Source organism: Hipposideros armiger, unplaced genomic scaffold (genome assembly GCF_001890085.2).
Source record: "Hipposideros armiger isolate ML-2016 unplaced genomic scaffold, ASM189008v1 scaffold_219, whole genome shotgun sequence".
Classification (NCBI taxonomy): Eukaryota; Metazoa; Chordata; class Mammalia; order Chiroptera; family Hipposideridae; genus Hipposideros; species Hipposideros armiger.
Genome location: NW_017731569.1, coordinates 382934 through 400113, shown reverse-complemented (window position 1 = coordinate 400113; position 17180 = coordinate 382934). Strand labels below are relative to the sequence as shown.

Here is a 17180-nt window from a genome sequence, read left to right as displayed (position 1 = left end):
GGAGGAGGAGGAGGGGGGAGGAAAGAAGACAAAGCAAGGTATGAAAGTGGGCTCTTCTCACTGGAATGGGCCTGAGGGGGGCAGTCCTAGATGCAGAAAGACTAACCCTATAATCTATAATTCATCCTTTCATAAAACTGTGGCCCACATTTGGTTGTCATGGCAAAACACAGACATGGTCAATAAGAGTATTACATGCAACAACAATTTGGTTTCAGCTTTCATCCTAATTGATGAGATAAATACCTGGAATTATCTAGAGATAAACTGGTCTGCAGCATTCTGGGGGGAGTACCAAAATGTCACTTAACATATCCTGGGCTAGGCCATTCCTTTATTTCTGCTGGGTCACTAGTCCAAGGCATGGGAAAAAGTTAAGGAGAAACAGGCAAGGAAATGTTATCCATAAATCATCCCATAGGATCTGTACCTAACTGCCACTTAGAGCTCTTACAATATTGGCAAGGTTGATAAACATTAATGGGCAGAGAGAATTTACCTTTAAGACTAAGGTAGAGACAGAGGTAGTAAATGCAAAATGTCTCAACTTTACAATTTTAAGCACTACATTTGTATTCAAAAAACAAAGCACCGATCATGTGCATACTTGACTGTCTCCATGACTTCTTTCCTCTTCATTCTTCCACACCCTCCATCCCAATCGGTATCTGTATTATCTCTTCAGGTTCAGTGCCCCCCCACCCCCATCTCTTTTACTGTAATATACACCTTCCTGCCCCCATAGTGGCCCTCTGGAAATAATGGCCCCTAATTCTATTGAACAATCAAAAGTGAAGATTGTTGATGGCAAGATTTTGAGACATAAGGCAGCCAGGGCAGCACAAGAATCATTATCTGAAAGAGGATGGGCAAGAAGGACCTTAAGGCGGATCTCAGAGGTGGCTGGAGATGCTGAAGCCAAGCCATCTCCAGTACCCCACAAATACAGCTGTGTGTGGGAGGGTGAGGAGCACAAGCAAATCAGATTTGCTTCAACTATACAAAAGGCAACAGCCATATGGAACCAGTTAAAACCCCTGGTTATACTGTGGCAATTCCCAGAGGAAACAGGTCGCCCCCTCTGTCAGGAATGCAAACCATCCAGTCTGTACAATGGCCTCACAAAGCAAATGGGAAGAACGGTTACTAGAAAAGGCTGGTTTCCTCAGTTTGAGGGCCTGCCTCAGTGCCCACAGTATAGGTTAACACTTATTGAATATTGTTATGTGCCAGACTTCATGCTAAGCACTACATACGAATTACTTCATTTAATCCTCTCCAAAACACAAGGATGGGTCTTGGATACTACTGCCATTTCTATTCTACAGATAAGCAAGATGCTCTGAGAGAGATCAGTAACTTGTCCTATGCAAGGTCAGACAACTAATAGGTGGAAGAGCCTAGATCAGAATTCATGCAGTATGAACACAGAATTCAGGTCCTCAACCCCAACACCTTTCCGCCTTCATAGCTGACAGATAAAAACGCCTGTTTACAAATTGTTAATCTTTTATTATCATACTTAATTTTAGAATACAGCTAATATAGGGAGAAAAAAAGGACACTGAAAGGGTCTGCTATTATGGATGAGCTTGAGTGAGTTTTTAAGAAGTAATCTACTCAAGACAATGGTAGCAATAGAGGTTTAAAGTCCTGACTAAGCCTTAGTCTTATCTAAAAAATGGGGAAATCAGCCCCTTCTATCTCACAGCGCTGGTGAGAGGAGTGAATGAAATAATGAGATGCATACAGAAGCATTATGTCATCTGCAAATCACTACAGTCTACTAGGTATGATTTTCTGTTGAACACCAAAAGCATAGGTAAGGAAAATCAACCAGGGAGAACGCACTTTCAACACAACTGAAAAAGGCAACCTACTAACTAATGGAAACTAGATATAAGGTATACAACGAAGACCAAGTGAAATTTATTTCCCCAGGGATATTTTTTATCAGCCTTTAAGGAAATTCTCTCAGAACTTAACACATACTTGTGGGCACTTCATTGTCAAGGGCCAAAAAACGTAAATTGTAGCAAATACATACATCATCTCCTCCTCCGCCCAGCCATGTACACAGGTGGTGGTAGCAAATGCCAGCTCAAATACCACCCGCCACCAGCCCATCCTTGATCTCTCCAATCGGAACTGATCAAGCCATTCCCTATATGCTCTCATAGCACATTTTGTTGGCATTTCATTCTGACTGGTATCAAGAGTTACTAGTTGCTTCCAAGCCTGACTTCCTAGTACTCCTTGAACTTAGTAAATTCACACAGAGCCCCAAACACCGAAGGCAGCTGATCGTATTGGCTGGCACTCCAATGTTTGCTCTATAAAGTTTGTATTTCTCAATTCTAAGTCTGCAGCTGTAGGTTCGGTCTGCACTTGGGGGTAAACACACAGACAGACCACAAACGTAAAAAAAAAAAAAATTCAGAGTGGGAAAAAAAATCTGGTTGTGCACAGTATCATCTCCCTTCTGGATGTACACGGTACAGAAATGCTCTTTGGAAAACCGAATGGGAGGCACAAAGGAAAAGGAGAGACGAACGCAACAGCACATTCAAAACTCCATTTCCAATTCAAAACTTTCTCCACCTCGTTTCACCAACATCTGAGGCACACTCTGCATCACCCAGAGAGGGGCTTCCATCGCGTGACTGATCCGTTCTTGGAATTAACGACCACACTTCTCATTGTAACCACCACTCGGGGACACGTTCTATTTACTTTTCACCTTCTGAGCCCAGAGCAAAGGCCATTCAAGGTCGGGTTCAGCCAAAGAGAAGGACCTTGGAAATGGGAGCTCCCCCAGCGAGCACTGCAGGCCCAGTAAAAGGAACGTCCTAGGTGTGGAGGGGACGAAAGGGCCTTAGGGGAGGTCTCCAGGAGACGGGCTTTCATGGGCTTCACGCCGCGCTGCACGGGGTTGCACAGGGGCGTCAACACATCGTTGCGATTCGCTTCTGACCGGGTCATCGTGGGCGTCGGCGCCGGCAGGCCGAGGCCGCCCTCGGTAGCCGGGACGCCGGGGGTGGCAGAGCCGCCTCGCCACCCTGCCCTCCAAGCCCAGGCCGCTGTCATCCTCCTCCGAAAGGCGCACAGACGAGCCCATTAATCACCGCGCGCTCCCGCACTCCCTCCTCCAGGGCGCGGCCTCCCGTCGCCGGAGGAGAGCCCGGCTGCTGAGCGTCTACGCCCGTCTCGGCGCCGCACGCCGTGTCCCCGCTCCGCACCGAGACCGCCCGCGGCTCGGGCGAGCGCCTTCCTACCCGGTGCCCGGAATCACCCATTACCTTCCCCAGGCAAATGTGGCACGTGATGGGCAGAGTGAGCGACAATGTAACGTTCTGCACGGTCTGAGCCATGGCAGCGTTCAGAATCCCGCCAACACGGAAGTCCCGCCGACGGCGGATCCCGGCTGCGACCGGGGCCGCGCGAGGCCGGCTACGGCGGCCCGGCAGGGCCACGCTCCTCCGGGGGCGGACCCGAGCAAGCGCGCTTTGGAAACGCGCGGCCGCCGAGGTGGTGCCCTTTCTAGCTTCATTCTTTTCATTAAAAAAAACAACAACAACAACAAAAAAACTTTCTCCTGTTCAGGAGCTGCAAGATTCCAGAGCCTGAAAGGGAAGGCGGTTTACTACGGGTTATTGAGGATCTTCAAAATTTAAATGAAAGAGTAATAGTGGTGAGGGCAGAGGAAGGTAAGTAAAGGCGATGTTAAATCCCCGAATCGCTCCCTACAGAGTCTGCAAACACACAGCTGCAGTCAAAACAGAAAGAGAAAAGACGATCTCTACATTTTAATGATTCAAAACAACTTTGCCACACTCCGCTCTGTTTGTATCCTTAAATGATATAATGTCACTTAAAAACAATAAACTGAGATTGTCTCTTGATCTGTGCAGGAGACGCTTTGGATACACTTCATCGCAGCTTTTCCTGAAGACACGCTTTCACTGCTGGCCCTTCTGTGGTTCCTATCTATTAAAACGAGATTAAAAAGAACCACAGACTGATTAACACCCACAGGTGAGGACGCTGCAAATAGTGCGAGCCATCCACAGTCCCCGAAAGCACTTGAGTTTAAAGCCTGTATTTCAAAAGGTGCAAGGTTGGAGATGAAATGCACCACTGTGCTGTTGAACTCTGAAGGAGAATATATGAGATTGTAAAAGGAAAACTCTAATAAAAGTTCCTAAATGAATCTTGAATATAACAGATTAGGAATTTAACTGCAACGTTAAGTGAGGAAGAGCCAATGTGATCAACTTATGCAAACAAATACTATCAAAACAAAACCAGTGGAACTACTTTTACTAATCTTTCTGGGAAAAGTGGCAGCATTATCACAGAAGCAGCCTCCTGGTTAAAAGAAATAGGTTCTGGACCTGGACTGTGTGGGTAGAAATCCCTGTCGGAACAATTTCCTGGATCTCCTGGCATCAGACAATTTATTTAACCTCTCTGCTTCTTTGCTTCCTTCTTGGTAAACTCTGTGTGTGTGTGTGCGTGTGTGTTTTAAATGAGGTGAATGCATGCTTACTACCATGTCCATAAAAGGAACAGACAATGAGATTGGAGTATCTAGTAGTTCACTTGAAGAAGCCCAAGCCCAGTTCAAAATCGGCTCACAGGTGACAGTAAGAATTCTTGCAGACAGCTCAGTAACTTCATTTCCTAGGAATTGGAGACTATCATGTACTTGGAATTGGAGAATGAGCAAAATAATAATATTGATTGTTTAATGGTCACTTTTTTCAGAATGCCTGGCCTAAAAGTCATCTGGTTTGGCTATTTCCTGGCTGTTAGAAGTCCTATTTATGTGGGGACTAGAATTCACATGTTAGCTAATGCGTCTTTCATATTTCCTGGCTATAGATCTCAGGCTTCAGATTGAGAAAGCTCGAGTGTCATTCAGGTTTCCCCATCTTACTGTGTTCTCCCCTATTCTCATCTTGCCCGTTCCCTGTTCTCAACCTTGCTTATACCTAAGGTAGCATTTTAGGGCCTGTCATTCCCATCCTCTGAATGAGATGTAGGACTGAGAATGTCCTGCCTCTCATATGCCTCCCTGGAAATGGTGCAGCAGGAAGATACGTTGAGGACAATTTTCTTTTTAAAGGCTTTTCCATTGCTACTGAGGCAAGTTTGTTTCTTGTTAACCATCCTGGTGATTAGTGTTCTCAGTCACAAAGATAAATTTTAAAAATCATAACCTACACTTCAAGTAGAATATTACAATCTACACCAGGGGACGGCAAACTGCGGCTCGTGAGTCACATGCGGCTCTTTGGGTACGTTCCATCTCAAAAGTTTGCTGACCCCTGGAAGAGCCAATCTTGTCCCTCACAACAATTTAAAAATGATTCAAGAGCCATAAATATATTTTTACAAATAAGGAAAATTTAAAGTAATATTATGAATGAAACTATGATAGTTTTATTTTCATTTTCAATTTTACTTCAGAACCACATGTATGTATCCAAACAGCCACATGTGGCTCACGAGCCGCAGTTTGCTGACCCCTGGAGGCTCTTCCATCTCAAAAGTTTGCCGACCCCTGATATAGACTATTTCCAGCATCTCTTTCCATGTTTACTGTAATAGTCATAGCTTCTCAGTGCTGTTTCAATGCTCTGTCCATGTATCTATGTGATCCATATATTTCTGTGCTGATCACATTGTATTATAGTTTATTGTTGATGTGTTTGCCCCTACACCAGACCCGTCTGTTTCTTGAGGTCAGGGATTGTATCTGATTTATCTAGTATCTGGTATTAAGTGACTATTCCACAAACCACAATATTTTCTTTAGCTACAAAGTACCTTTATTACAGACCCAGGCTGTTTTAAAACATTGTCTTTACTTGTTTTTTTACTTCGGAGTGGAAGACTGTATTGCTTTTTGCTAACTGTAAAAATAATAAGGCTCATCTTAAGAAAATTAAGCCATTTATACATATATAAAATAGTAAGTAGAAGTTCCTCTATAGTTATGCCTCATCTCTCTGTCCTGTGTGGTAATCACTATTAACATTCTAGAACATAGCCTTATCAACATTTTAATTCATATATTACTGTGTGATAAGCACAAATAGAATCATACAATAGCATATCTGCTTTGTTCACTAATGCTTTGTAGATAAACACACACACACACACACACGCTCACATCTGAATGATACACTTAGCAATACCAGCTGATTAGGACTCTCTCTAGATCTAGACTGATTCCAGGCCAATTCCCAGGCTTTGCTTTTTTTTTTTTTTTTAAAAGATTTTTTTTTTATTGGGGAATTGGGGGGATGGGAACAGTGCTGGGGAATTGGGGAAAGGGGAACAGACAAGTTGCTGTCGTTTTCTTCTTCAATCTAGTTGTGGAGGATGTTGCTTCACTGGCCCAAGTTGGCACCATCATTGCGCTCTTCTCTGGCGAGGCAGATCAGTCGCCGGCTTCTGGACGGCCGCTCACTGCGGCTGCTGGCCGCTCACGCTGGCTGCTGGCCGCTCACGCTGGCTGCTGGCTACACACGGTAGCCCATGGCAACCCACTGCCACAGGGACTGCAGCCTACGCCGTCGCCGGCAACTCATGGCAGCCCAGCTCCAGGTTGAGCTGTTGTTCAGCATCTTAGCTGGAGGGCAGTGTCACTGGCCCTCATATGTGGGATCCGAACCGGGGCCCTCTGGCATCCCAAGCGAGTTCTTAACCATCGCGCCACTCGGCCGGCCCAGGCTTTGCTTTTAATAATGCAGATGGTTTAAGGCCAGGAACTATGTCTTTCCTCTGCTCTATGAAAGGCATTTCCTTTTTTGACAAATCATGTTCATTTAGTCATTATCTGGCCAAAATTGTTAAATGATGTTGCCATTATTCTAATAGGAAAACAAAGATTGCGTGGCTCCCTAACTTTCTGCTTCTTTTCTTTTTCAACTTCTTAGCAGCCTTATCGGGTAGTCCTGTGACCTAAGAGTTCTATCAGATTTAGCACCTGGAATGGGCTAAACCCTCCTAAATCCTTAGAATTATGTGCTTTCAGAAGTAGAAAGGATCTTAGGGATTTTTATGTGGGCTTTTCCTTTCACAGATGAGGAAATGGAGGCATAGATAAGGCAAACCACCAGTTAATGGTGGAATTCGAGCTAAATCCTCGATCTTACTTGTACTGTCTGAGATTGTTGGCCCAATGCCTTCATGTAAGTGCAAGATGTATGATTATTAATAAAGTAATTCAGTAATAAAAAAGTCAGTCATAATTGAATTTCTTTCCTAAGAAAACCATCAAATAGCTATGGAACACCTTTTACCCCTTGTTTAAATCAGATTCATTTTTATGATAAATTATTTAAAAGCGAGTTTAAAAAAATATAAAATCTTAAGTGCTATTAAAAATTGATTAGGAATGCATTATTCTTTCATTGACCCAGTTCAGATTGTTTTTTAATTTTTTTTTGGTCAAAGCTAATAAATTTGAGTAGATGTTTCAGACAGACGTTTTGTAATCATTTGGTCATCAGTCAATTAATCACAACTTCATAAATATTGATTTCAGATTACATTTATTTTTCATTCCTGAAGACAATCTTTTGTTTGTTTGTTTGTTTTAAATTTATACACCCCCACTTGGATTGTGGTTAACACTGAGAAAACTCATAAAAGTTGTATTAAAAATTAATCAGAGGTTCTGGCCCAGTTGCACGGACATCAGGCATGGTACCGCCTTCTCACAGGCTGGAAATTCTGAGCTAAAATATCTAAAGATCATGGCATGAAAAATGCTTATTACTATAGCAGGGCAACTTGGCGTTGTCTTGCACAGTTTTTTTTTTTAATACACTGCTGGAAGTTAGCATTCATTTATTTAATGTATTTTTATTAAAAACATTAAGGAACAACTAACTCAGACAAAGTTCTTTCTCACGGAGCTTACATTCCAGCAGAAAAGTTATGCTGCACTGGCTTGACACCAAATTCCAGCCTCTTGAGTAGCACTTGAGGTTTTAATACTGAATTTGCACATCAAGTTTGTATGTAATCACAATATAAGTGATTGCAAAAGAAATAAATACATGTCATTAGTTGTTTGTTATTTCACCAAAATATAAATATGTTTTATGTGCCAGACACTGGTCTAATGGTTGGTTATCTACAGCTGTGAATAAGACAAACATGGTCCCTGCCTGCATTTATTAATTCAAAAACTATTTTATTGACTTACCAATGATGTGCCAGCCACTGTACTATTAATGAGCCACTTTATAAATGACCCAACTCTTCTCTCCCACCATAAAATGTCTATCGTCAGTAATTTCTCTTTTGGATGCTCTTATTGTTGGTTAGCCCCTGGGATTGTGACACAGCAAGTTATAATTTTAAATATTTAAAAATATTGCAAATTGGATGATTGTTTTAAATTAGGTAATTTAAAAAATAATATTTTAGTTCCGCCAAAGCTAAGTGGTACTTTACAAATGCGTGTTGACTGCTAGAAAATAACTGAAGGAAATATCATCTCCTGGAATATCGTAACAGGAACCACTTAAACAGAGAGGTAATGGGATTTGCCAGAGTAACAGAATAGAGAACCCAGCTGTGAGATCCCGACTGTTTTTGTCTTTAAATTGCCGACAGAGCACATTCCGTTTCCTCCTGCTCTTCATTTAGGTGTGAGCAGACCTTGCAAGGTAAGATCCTCTCATAGGACCTCAAAGTCCGGCCCCTGTTTTCATCCTATTTACTGAAACCCTGTAAATAATTGCCTTCTATCTGAGGGCACCTCTCTCACAAAGGCATCCTGCACTTGGCCATGTCCTCAGCAGCTGGCTAGAGTCTTGCCAAGTTGCATTCCCTCTTTTAGGTAAGGCATAGACACCTTCTTTATACACTCAACGCTCCCATTCATTGTTTTAGCAGCTGAATCATTTAATACAAGTGTTATTTAAGATATGGCTTCATTTCCCCACGTCACTATCCTCAACACTTTGATCTATGACTTTTCTTTCTTTTCCCCCTAACACCATTCATTATGACCGAGTCTCAAGTTTCATCTCTTTCGTGATGCTTTTCCTGTCCACTCTAGCCTCCTCTTAATCCCCTTGCCTTTCAAATTCTTTATCATTTATGTTCTATATTAACCTTTTTTTTTTCCCTCATGCATTTATTCTACAAACGCTTGTTTAACATCTACCATGGGTCAAGCACTGTGACACATGCTAAAGCTAAAAAGTTGAAAGGCAGGTCCAGCCCTGTCCTGGTGAAGTTTATAGTCTAAATGCAGGAAAACAAATAATATGAGTAAGTCACCAATTATGTAGTGAGCTAATTCATACAGGAGTACATGCACAGAGGCACAGACACCTTTAATGGGTTCTCCATGTTTGAAAAATCTATCCCTAACCAGACAGAAGGTCCATGTGTGGCATATTCCTGTGTAACAGTGCTGAGCACACAGTGGATCTCAGCAAAGAATGGCTGACTCTTTGGCAATCTATCTCTTCTTTAGCTCTGTCTCTAGCCCTTTCTATCTTCTTTTCCATATCACCATTTTAGAATATATATTAATTCATTTGAGCAGTTTTTAGGATTAGAAAGCACAAGTGTGTGTGTGTGTGTGTATATATTCTTACCTAAGAATGATATTTTCAAATCATCATACCATTTTTATATTTGTTTGCAAAAAATAGGAGGATCTGTCCAGAATAGCAAGGCCACTGTCAAGAGCCCTGTAGGGTAATGGCCTCTTCTGCTACACAGCATTTAAATTCAACCTAGAGGAAAAGGTGCACCCACATCACAAAACAGGTAATGAATGGTATTTTCTCAGAAACAGCTGGGCGGATCATAGCATAAAAGCACCTTTCCTTCACCCTTGCTCCACCAACTGCGTCCACTGTCTTAATCTCCTCCATTAGAATGTGCTGGCTTCTATCCTCAGAAACTTGAAGTGGCCTCCACAAGGCCACAGTGGACTCCTTCTAAGTAGCTGGGTCTGATTGCCATTCCAAAAGGCCATGAAATTATGTGATCCCTTTAGAACTATGACATACACAAAATGATTTTGAAGTTGTGGTAAGTTAATGATCAAATCATAGTTATCTGGGAACTCTTAGAGCCCTCTCATTCTTTAGCATGGCTTAATCGTGCAGGTGTGGCTATTTTATTAGAGTTCAACTTTTGTGACTAGAGAAGAGAATATCCAGTGGGGGCAAGGGCATGAACAAATAAGCACTCGAATTCACCATAAATTAACAGTGTAATTGAAGATTGTTTTGCAGTGAACAAGTATTACTGTTCATTGAGACTGAATTTAATGACAGCTGTATTTGTTTGCAAGGGCTGCCATAACAAATTACCGGAAACTGGGTGGCCTAAACTATCGAAATGTATTGTCTCACATTTCTGGGGGCTGGACGTCTGAGATCAACATGTCGGCAGGGGTGGTTCCTTCTGAAGGCTGTGGGGAAGAATCTGTCCCATGCTTCTCCCTGAGCTTTGTGTTTTCCTACCTCTATAGTTCATGTTATTTCCTCTGCAAAAAATGCCTTCCCTAATCTTTGCCAGTTGAAGTTTTCTCCATCCTTAAATCTCCTTCTTAAAGATCACCTCTTCAGGAAGGCTGTCTCAATGTTCCTAGCTGAACCTTCTTGCTTTGTTGACAATCTTTGGTGTTTCTTGGCTTATAGAAGCATCACTATCACTCTGATTTCTGTCTTCATTTTCACGTGGTGTTCTACTTTTGTGCATGTCTGTTTCCAGATTTCCCCTTTTTATAAGGATAACAGTCATATTTGATTAGGGGGTCTGCCCTACTTCAGTATGACCTCATTTTAATTAATTACATATGTGATGGTTTTATTTATGAGAAAAGGTCACATTCTGAGGTAATGGGGGTTAGGACTTCAATATGAATTTGGAGGGACACCATTCAACCTATAACAGTAGCCACGAATACTGTTTATAGTGATGTCCAAGTCCCTGCCTCCTGAGTGCACAGTTAGTCCTCGTGTCTGTGACAGGGCTCTGGTTCTACAAACAAGATGCAAATAGAAATGATCTGGTTAGTTTTTGGCTGAAGCATTTTGTTGCCTGTTTGAGGTTGTTGAGAGCTCTCTTCATCTGCCATGGTAACCAGCTACATTTAAGACAGCTCCTGCTTCATTATTTAGTCTCAGTTCCAGAGCGAAGCAACATGAAGTCAAGCCCCTGCTTGACTCTTGAGAGACAAATAGCCTGAAAGAAAACTAAACCTTTATTATTATATGTGACTAAGATGTTATCATAGCATAATCTAGTCTCCCCTGATATAACTTTGGGCAATATGATTTATTTTTATTTTGTTTATACTTTTTGCTATGCACTAAATTGTGTCTCCCTAAAATTTACATGTTGAAGCCCAAACCCCTCAATGTGACTGTATCTGTAGATAGAGAGTCTTTAGGAGGCAATTAAGGTTAAATGAGGTCATAAAGATGGGACACTAATCTGATAGGACTGCTGCTTTGTAAAAAAAAAATTGTCATTTATTCTCTCTCTCTCTCTCTCTCTCTCTCTGTCTGTCTCTGTCTCTGTCTCTCTCTCTCTCTCCACACACCCCATGTGGGGGACACAGCAAGACTGTGGTTATCTGCAAATGAAGAAGAGAACCCATCTAAACCTGGCACCCTGACGACTTCTAGTCTCAGAATGGTGGTTACATATATTTCTGTTATTTAAGCCATCCAGTCTATGGTATTTTGTTATGGCAACCTGCAGACTAAGACACTTTTTTTTCTTATTATTACTTCTTTGTATGTTTTCTTACTTATACATATTTAGATTGATTTCTTATAATTTTTTCTTACGTATGTTTTTCTTAAACTATAAAACATATTACTTTTATAACCATAAAAGTTTTAGCATTAAAAAGTATCCTTCAAAGCATGCATCATTATGCCATATATGTCAGTGAATATGCTACCTAGGTTGTTTTTATAATGAACTAAATTCAAAGGAAACCCACATGAAAATCTCAGTTCAATTCAATTTCATAGAAAAGTATCAAGGGCCTACTGTGTCCAGCCACTGCTCTAATGACTGCTATTTTAAGGGTCTCACACAAACCTCCTACCTCCCTTTCTGCAATTACAGAATTTTAATGATAATACACATCATTTCTGTACTTTATGAACTTTAGTGGTGATTACTGTGGTAAATCATAATACTGTTCACCAAACTCGATGTCCCCTCCACTTCCTGGGACAGGATTATATGAGGTCAGACAATTAAGTTCACGAACTCATCCTAGAAAAAGTGCTCCATACCTCATTGCTGAATATCACTATGGTCACCTCTAAGTACTCCCCTTGGGAAGCTATGCACTGATGCCAGAGCCTAGTCCACCCTTCAAAGCAATTTTGGAACTCTTTTTCTGGATGACCATCAGGGCTGTCATCATATTACCCTTGATGTCCTGAATGTCATCCAAATGTCTTTCTTTCAATATTTCCTTTATCTTTGGGTAAAGAAAGATGTCATTGGGGGCCAGATCAGGTGAGTAAGGAGGGTGTTCCAATACAGTTATTTGTTTTACTGGCTAAAAATTCCTCACAGACAGTGCCGTGTGAGCTGGTGCATTGTCGTGATGCAAGAGCCATGAATTGTTGGCGAAAAGTTCAGGTCATCTAACTTTTCCATGCAGCCTTTTCAGCACTTCCAAATAGTAAACTTGGTTAACTGTTTGTCCAGTTGGTACAAATTCATAATGAATAATCCCTCTGATATCAAAAAAGGTTAGCAACATCGTTGCAACAAGTTCGTGAACTGTCAGACCTTGTATTTTAGAGTTGCATTGATGTTGGGCTTGATCAGGTGACTTTCTTTGGTCAATGAAATGTGAGCAGAAGTAATAGATGGTTTCCACACTGAAGCTGTCCTTGCTTCCTCACACCTCTTTTTCCTTTGTCATGGCTCCTGAAAGTCTTTCAGAGGCAGCTTCTCTGTCAGCCTTGGTCCTACAGTGAAGACAACACAGAGCAGAGCCTCAGGTCATGCACAATAGACTTGAAACATGAGCTAGAAATAAGTCTTTGTTGTTATAAACCAGTGAGATTTTGGCGTGTTTTTTTTTTATAGCTATAAATCCTAGCCCTTCCTCACGAATGCAACAGCCCTGCTGTCTAAGTGCTCATTTTGCATAAGACTCTGTGGTGGCTGTCTGTACATACAGTACAGGCTAACCTTTTCTTGGGACTACATATGTGATAGACACAGAGATAACCCACTCCATTCTCCCTTTCAGAGGAATCTTGAGGTCCTCGTTGTTGAGAGTATTGTCAGCAGACATCCTTCAGCTCTCAGCCCCTTCAGGGGTTGCCCCAGCTACAGAGAGACAACTGTCTCAACTGCCATGTCCTTGCTAGGCTGGCCATCATCTGGTCACTGACGGAGGTAGGAATATAAAGGACGACTCTGCCGGGCCATTCAGCTCTAGAGCTCCCCGTGGGACCTGCTGAAGTGTTGATGGGCCTGCAACCTAGCTTGACTTCTTCCTATGCCCAGCCCCACTTCATCCCTTCCCCTCTACAGGTGTTGGTCACAAGGGCACTTACTCCTACACACTCAACTGTTTTAGAAGCTTCTTCCCACAGAACCAAACCTGCCCCAACAGGTCTATCTTTAAAGAAAATAAGCGGCGTGTGTGTGTGTGTGTGTGTGTGTGTGTGTGTGTGTGTGTGTGCACGCGCGCGTGCACGCGCTCTTATATACTGCTGATGGATCTCTGTGCCTTGGTGTCTCCCCCTTTCCTTGTCTTGTTCTGTAAATATGCCATTATTGCTAAGTCACTATAGTCAGACTTTGCTCTTGTGGGCCTCAGAGACCTCCTGTCTTCGATATGTCAAATGTGCAAGTTTAACTTTCAGAAGGTGACCTGGTTTTTTTGTTTAAAGTCATTGGCATAAGAAGGAACTTTCAGAGGTCAAGAGGCTGGATCACTTTGTTTGTGTTTCTTTTTATTTATTTTTAATATTTTTCAGTATATTAAAAAAACGAAACAATGCCAATATAGTCTCACAAATACTGTGGTATGTTTTGAAAATTTACATTTAACATGTTAATTCCTTTAGCACAAAAATACAATACAATTACTTTCACTGCCCAAAATAATTATAGAATTCATCATAGAATATTAATTCCTGGCACTATAGGCAGTATTATCTTATAAAACTTTTGTTTCCTGTTTTTGTTTTTGTTTTCGATCCATGGGTCTCATCACCATTAGTGTGTCATGAAACAAATTAGTGGGTGAAGATTAGGGCAACCAAGGTGTGAAAAACGCCTGCACCTTCTTTTTCTCCATCCAGGTTGAACTGGGGGAAAATCTTTCTGTGGGATTTGTGTTTGTCTCCTTCTAGCCTATAGGGCCTTGGTAATTTATATTGACTTTCTCCTCTTTTCCCATCCCTTCACCTTCACCTCCTTCTGTCTTAGTTGCAACCAACACTTTCAGAAATTTTGAATACACTGCATGTGGTAATGATAAATATTATTTTGTGCTGGGTTGTGATGTAAAATGGATTTTTTCCTGAGGTTTATATTAAAAAGATACATGTTTAGGCTGAATGATGGATATCTTCTTTTACTATCATCAGTGTGTCTATGATGAAATATTTACATTCTTTTTGAGATGTATGTTAAAAGTCAAAATTTGAGTCATGTGATAAACTTACCACGTAGGCCAAATGAAACTTCTAGTCCTCCCCCATCCCCTCACTCTAAGCAAGAAGGGATATTACCAGCCCAAAGGGGCTTTGATGAATACTTTCCCTCCTTGCCTTCATTCCCTCCTCTTCTTACCCCATTCACCAAAGCATCCAGTTTTGTTTTCAAAAAATAATCTCAACATCACTCTGGCTTTGCAAAAACTGAGGGGAAGCGAAAGGAAAGGGTCTGACTTTTATGGCAATTTCTTTCTCAGACACCTAACTCTAGCAGAGCTGTGAAAGGTAACCCAATGACAATAGTAGCTCAACAGACTTTTCTGGAGTGTGTCCTATGTGTTCTGTGGAACAACCCTGAAAGCCTGCCATCCTTCCTGTTTGATAGTTAGAAAATTGAGGGTCAGAGAGGCAGCAAAAACTACATTGCTATTAAATGCCATAAATGGATTTCCTCACTTGTGTTCCAGTGGCTGTTCATTCAACAATCATTTGTCAAGAATACACTATGTTCCAGAAAACATGTATTATACCTGGAGGATAATAAAGTGAGCAAGACATGGTGTCTGTTCTCAAGGAGCTTGAATCACTCTGGGGCTGGAGATACATTTAAAACTCGATCATATAACAAGATAATATAGCCATAACAGCCACCACGTATGGAGGAGGACTTATTCTGGGCTAGGTGTGAGGTCTGCACAGTGCTGCAGGGACTCTAAGGAGGAAGTCGCTTTCAGGGAGGGATCAGCTAAGTTTTCCATCACAGAGAAAGGGTAGTTAGCATATCCAGCAGCCAGAGGGGACAGCAAGGCCCCTTACAGCAGTGGTGTGTGTATGGAGGAACTGGCTGGGTGAAAGAGAGCCTTCTGTTATCAAAATGGGTGCTAGAGTTTGGCTATGGGATGGGGGAGGGGAGTCAGGAATATTCCAGAATTTGTAGCTTGGACAACAAGGGGGTGGTGGTGGTGTGAAATAGATAGGCAATGTCTGAATTTTATAAGCTCACTCAAGATTCAGAATTGTGATTTTAACATAGATACTTTCTGTCTGGAAGAATGAACACTTTCTAAACTGCTAAGTTTACATTTGCCATGAATAACTAAGTTGTGGAAAAAGCTGACTGAACTAAAATCAGGTATTTTTTGTTGCAGGAATTTATCTTGGAAAAACAAAATATATCTCAGTACACTCCAGTAGGCAAACCTTTTCATGAAGGACTCGATTTAAAATCTATACCTAAAAGATTAATGAAATAGGAGAGTTCAGGTTTAGAATGTTTATAGAGATACAAGAAACCAATGCAGTGTGTGGATAATGGACAGGTAATCACCAGAAAATGCAATCTTGATGAGTGATAACAGGATACTGTTAAAAGTGAATTTTGAATTCATTGATCTTTCTGTAGCTCTGTCGTTATTTTGTCATTTTTAACCATTATTTGGATGGATCTGAAAAGGATAAAACATCATTGTTTTAAAATAAACTTTTAAAAGTATGAAAGCACAAATTTTTAAGAGTCAAAGCATGTACTAAATGGAAAAATTTTGAAGTACTGCCTAAAGCCTCTTTTTAAACTGGTGAAAATACTTTATTTAGAATATTCTGTGTTTTTTATGGAAAAATGGAGGCAATATTCTAAAAAAGGAAATCAAGGCATTAAGGGAATGTATACATTCTGTATTCACGCTGTATTTATGCTGTATGTGTATACACACACCCCCATCCATATACCTGCTTTTATATACCCATATAGCAAATATCTATTATACAAAATTCAAATAACTAGAAAGCTCGGATCTATATTACATGATTATAATTGAAATTTTTAATGATGATTCTCTGGCTCTGAAGAATCTTGAGATGCTTCTGGCATCCTCAAGGGTAATTAAATTATGTCAAGGTCAATATTATTGTTAATTAGATTTTGCTATATTATTTGGATATTGGTTATCCCTCTGTGTCGTACATTGTTGCTGTCATTTGACCTAAACAGTTAATTGACTATGTTTTAATTTTCTGTATGTGTATATTTGTGAAAAAGTGAGTTAACATGTACATTTGATTTCACAACTGGGTGTTAGCTGTCAGTGTAAATGTGGCATTTAATAAAATATCCCTTTAATATAAAAATAACATCTTCTACATGCCCCACTACTGTCTCATTTATATGTTTGCTTCTACATTTAATTTTTGAGGTATTTGGTAGAAAAAAGATTTTTTTTGGTTTATGAAAAAAGTTGACATATAATGTTAGTGTACTCATATGGCATCAGTGAGCCTTTTTCATTCTCTAGTCTAGTGTTTTGTTCTCTAGATTTTGTTCTGTAATTCTATTTGTCTCTAGTTGTTCCAAGTTCTGATCTTCAGTGATAATGCATGGTTTGGTAGAGGCATCTCTAGGCAATCAACATTTGCCAGAAGTGCCTTTTATTTGATTTTTTAATTTTTATTTTTATATGTGTCTTTTTAAAAATTATTATT

At 40.8% G+C, this 17180-nt stretch overlaps 1 protein-coding gene across 2 annotated transcripts in view; it reads right to left on the bottom strand.

Moving 5' to 3' along the window:
- Nucleotides 1–3455, bottom strand: part of OBI1 (ORC ubiquitin ligase 1) — a 41738-nt gene extending 38283 nt beyond the window's left edge. The window contains exon 1 of one of the 2 annotated variants that reach the window (XM_019654323.1): nucleotides 3300–3455. In XM_019654323.1, the coding sequence (XP_019509868.1) occupies nucleotides 3300–3371 (72 nt within the window). In that variant the 5' untranslated portion in view covers nucleotides 3372–3455. The remainder of the gene's footprint in view (nucleotides 1–3299) is intronic. The other variant, XM_019654324.1, reaches the window with a different exon arrangement.
- Between the last annotated feature and the right edge of the window lie 13725 nt (nucleotides 3456–17180).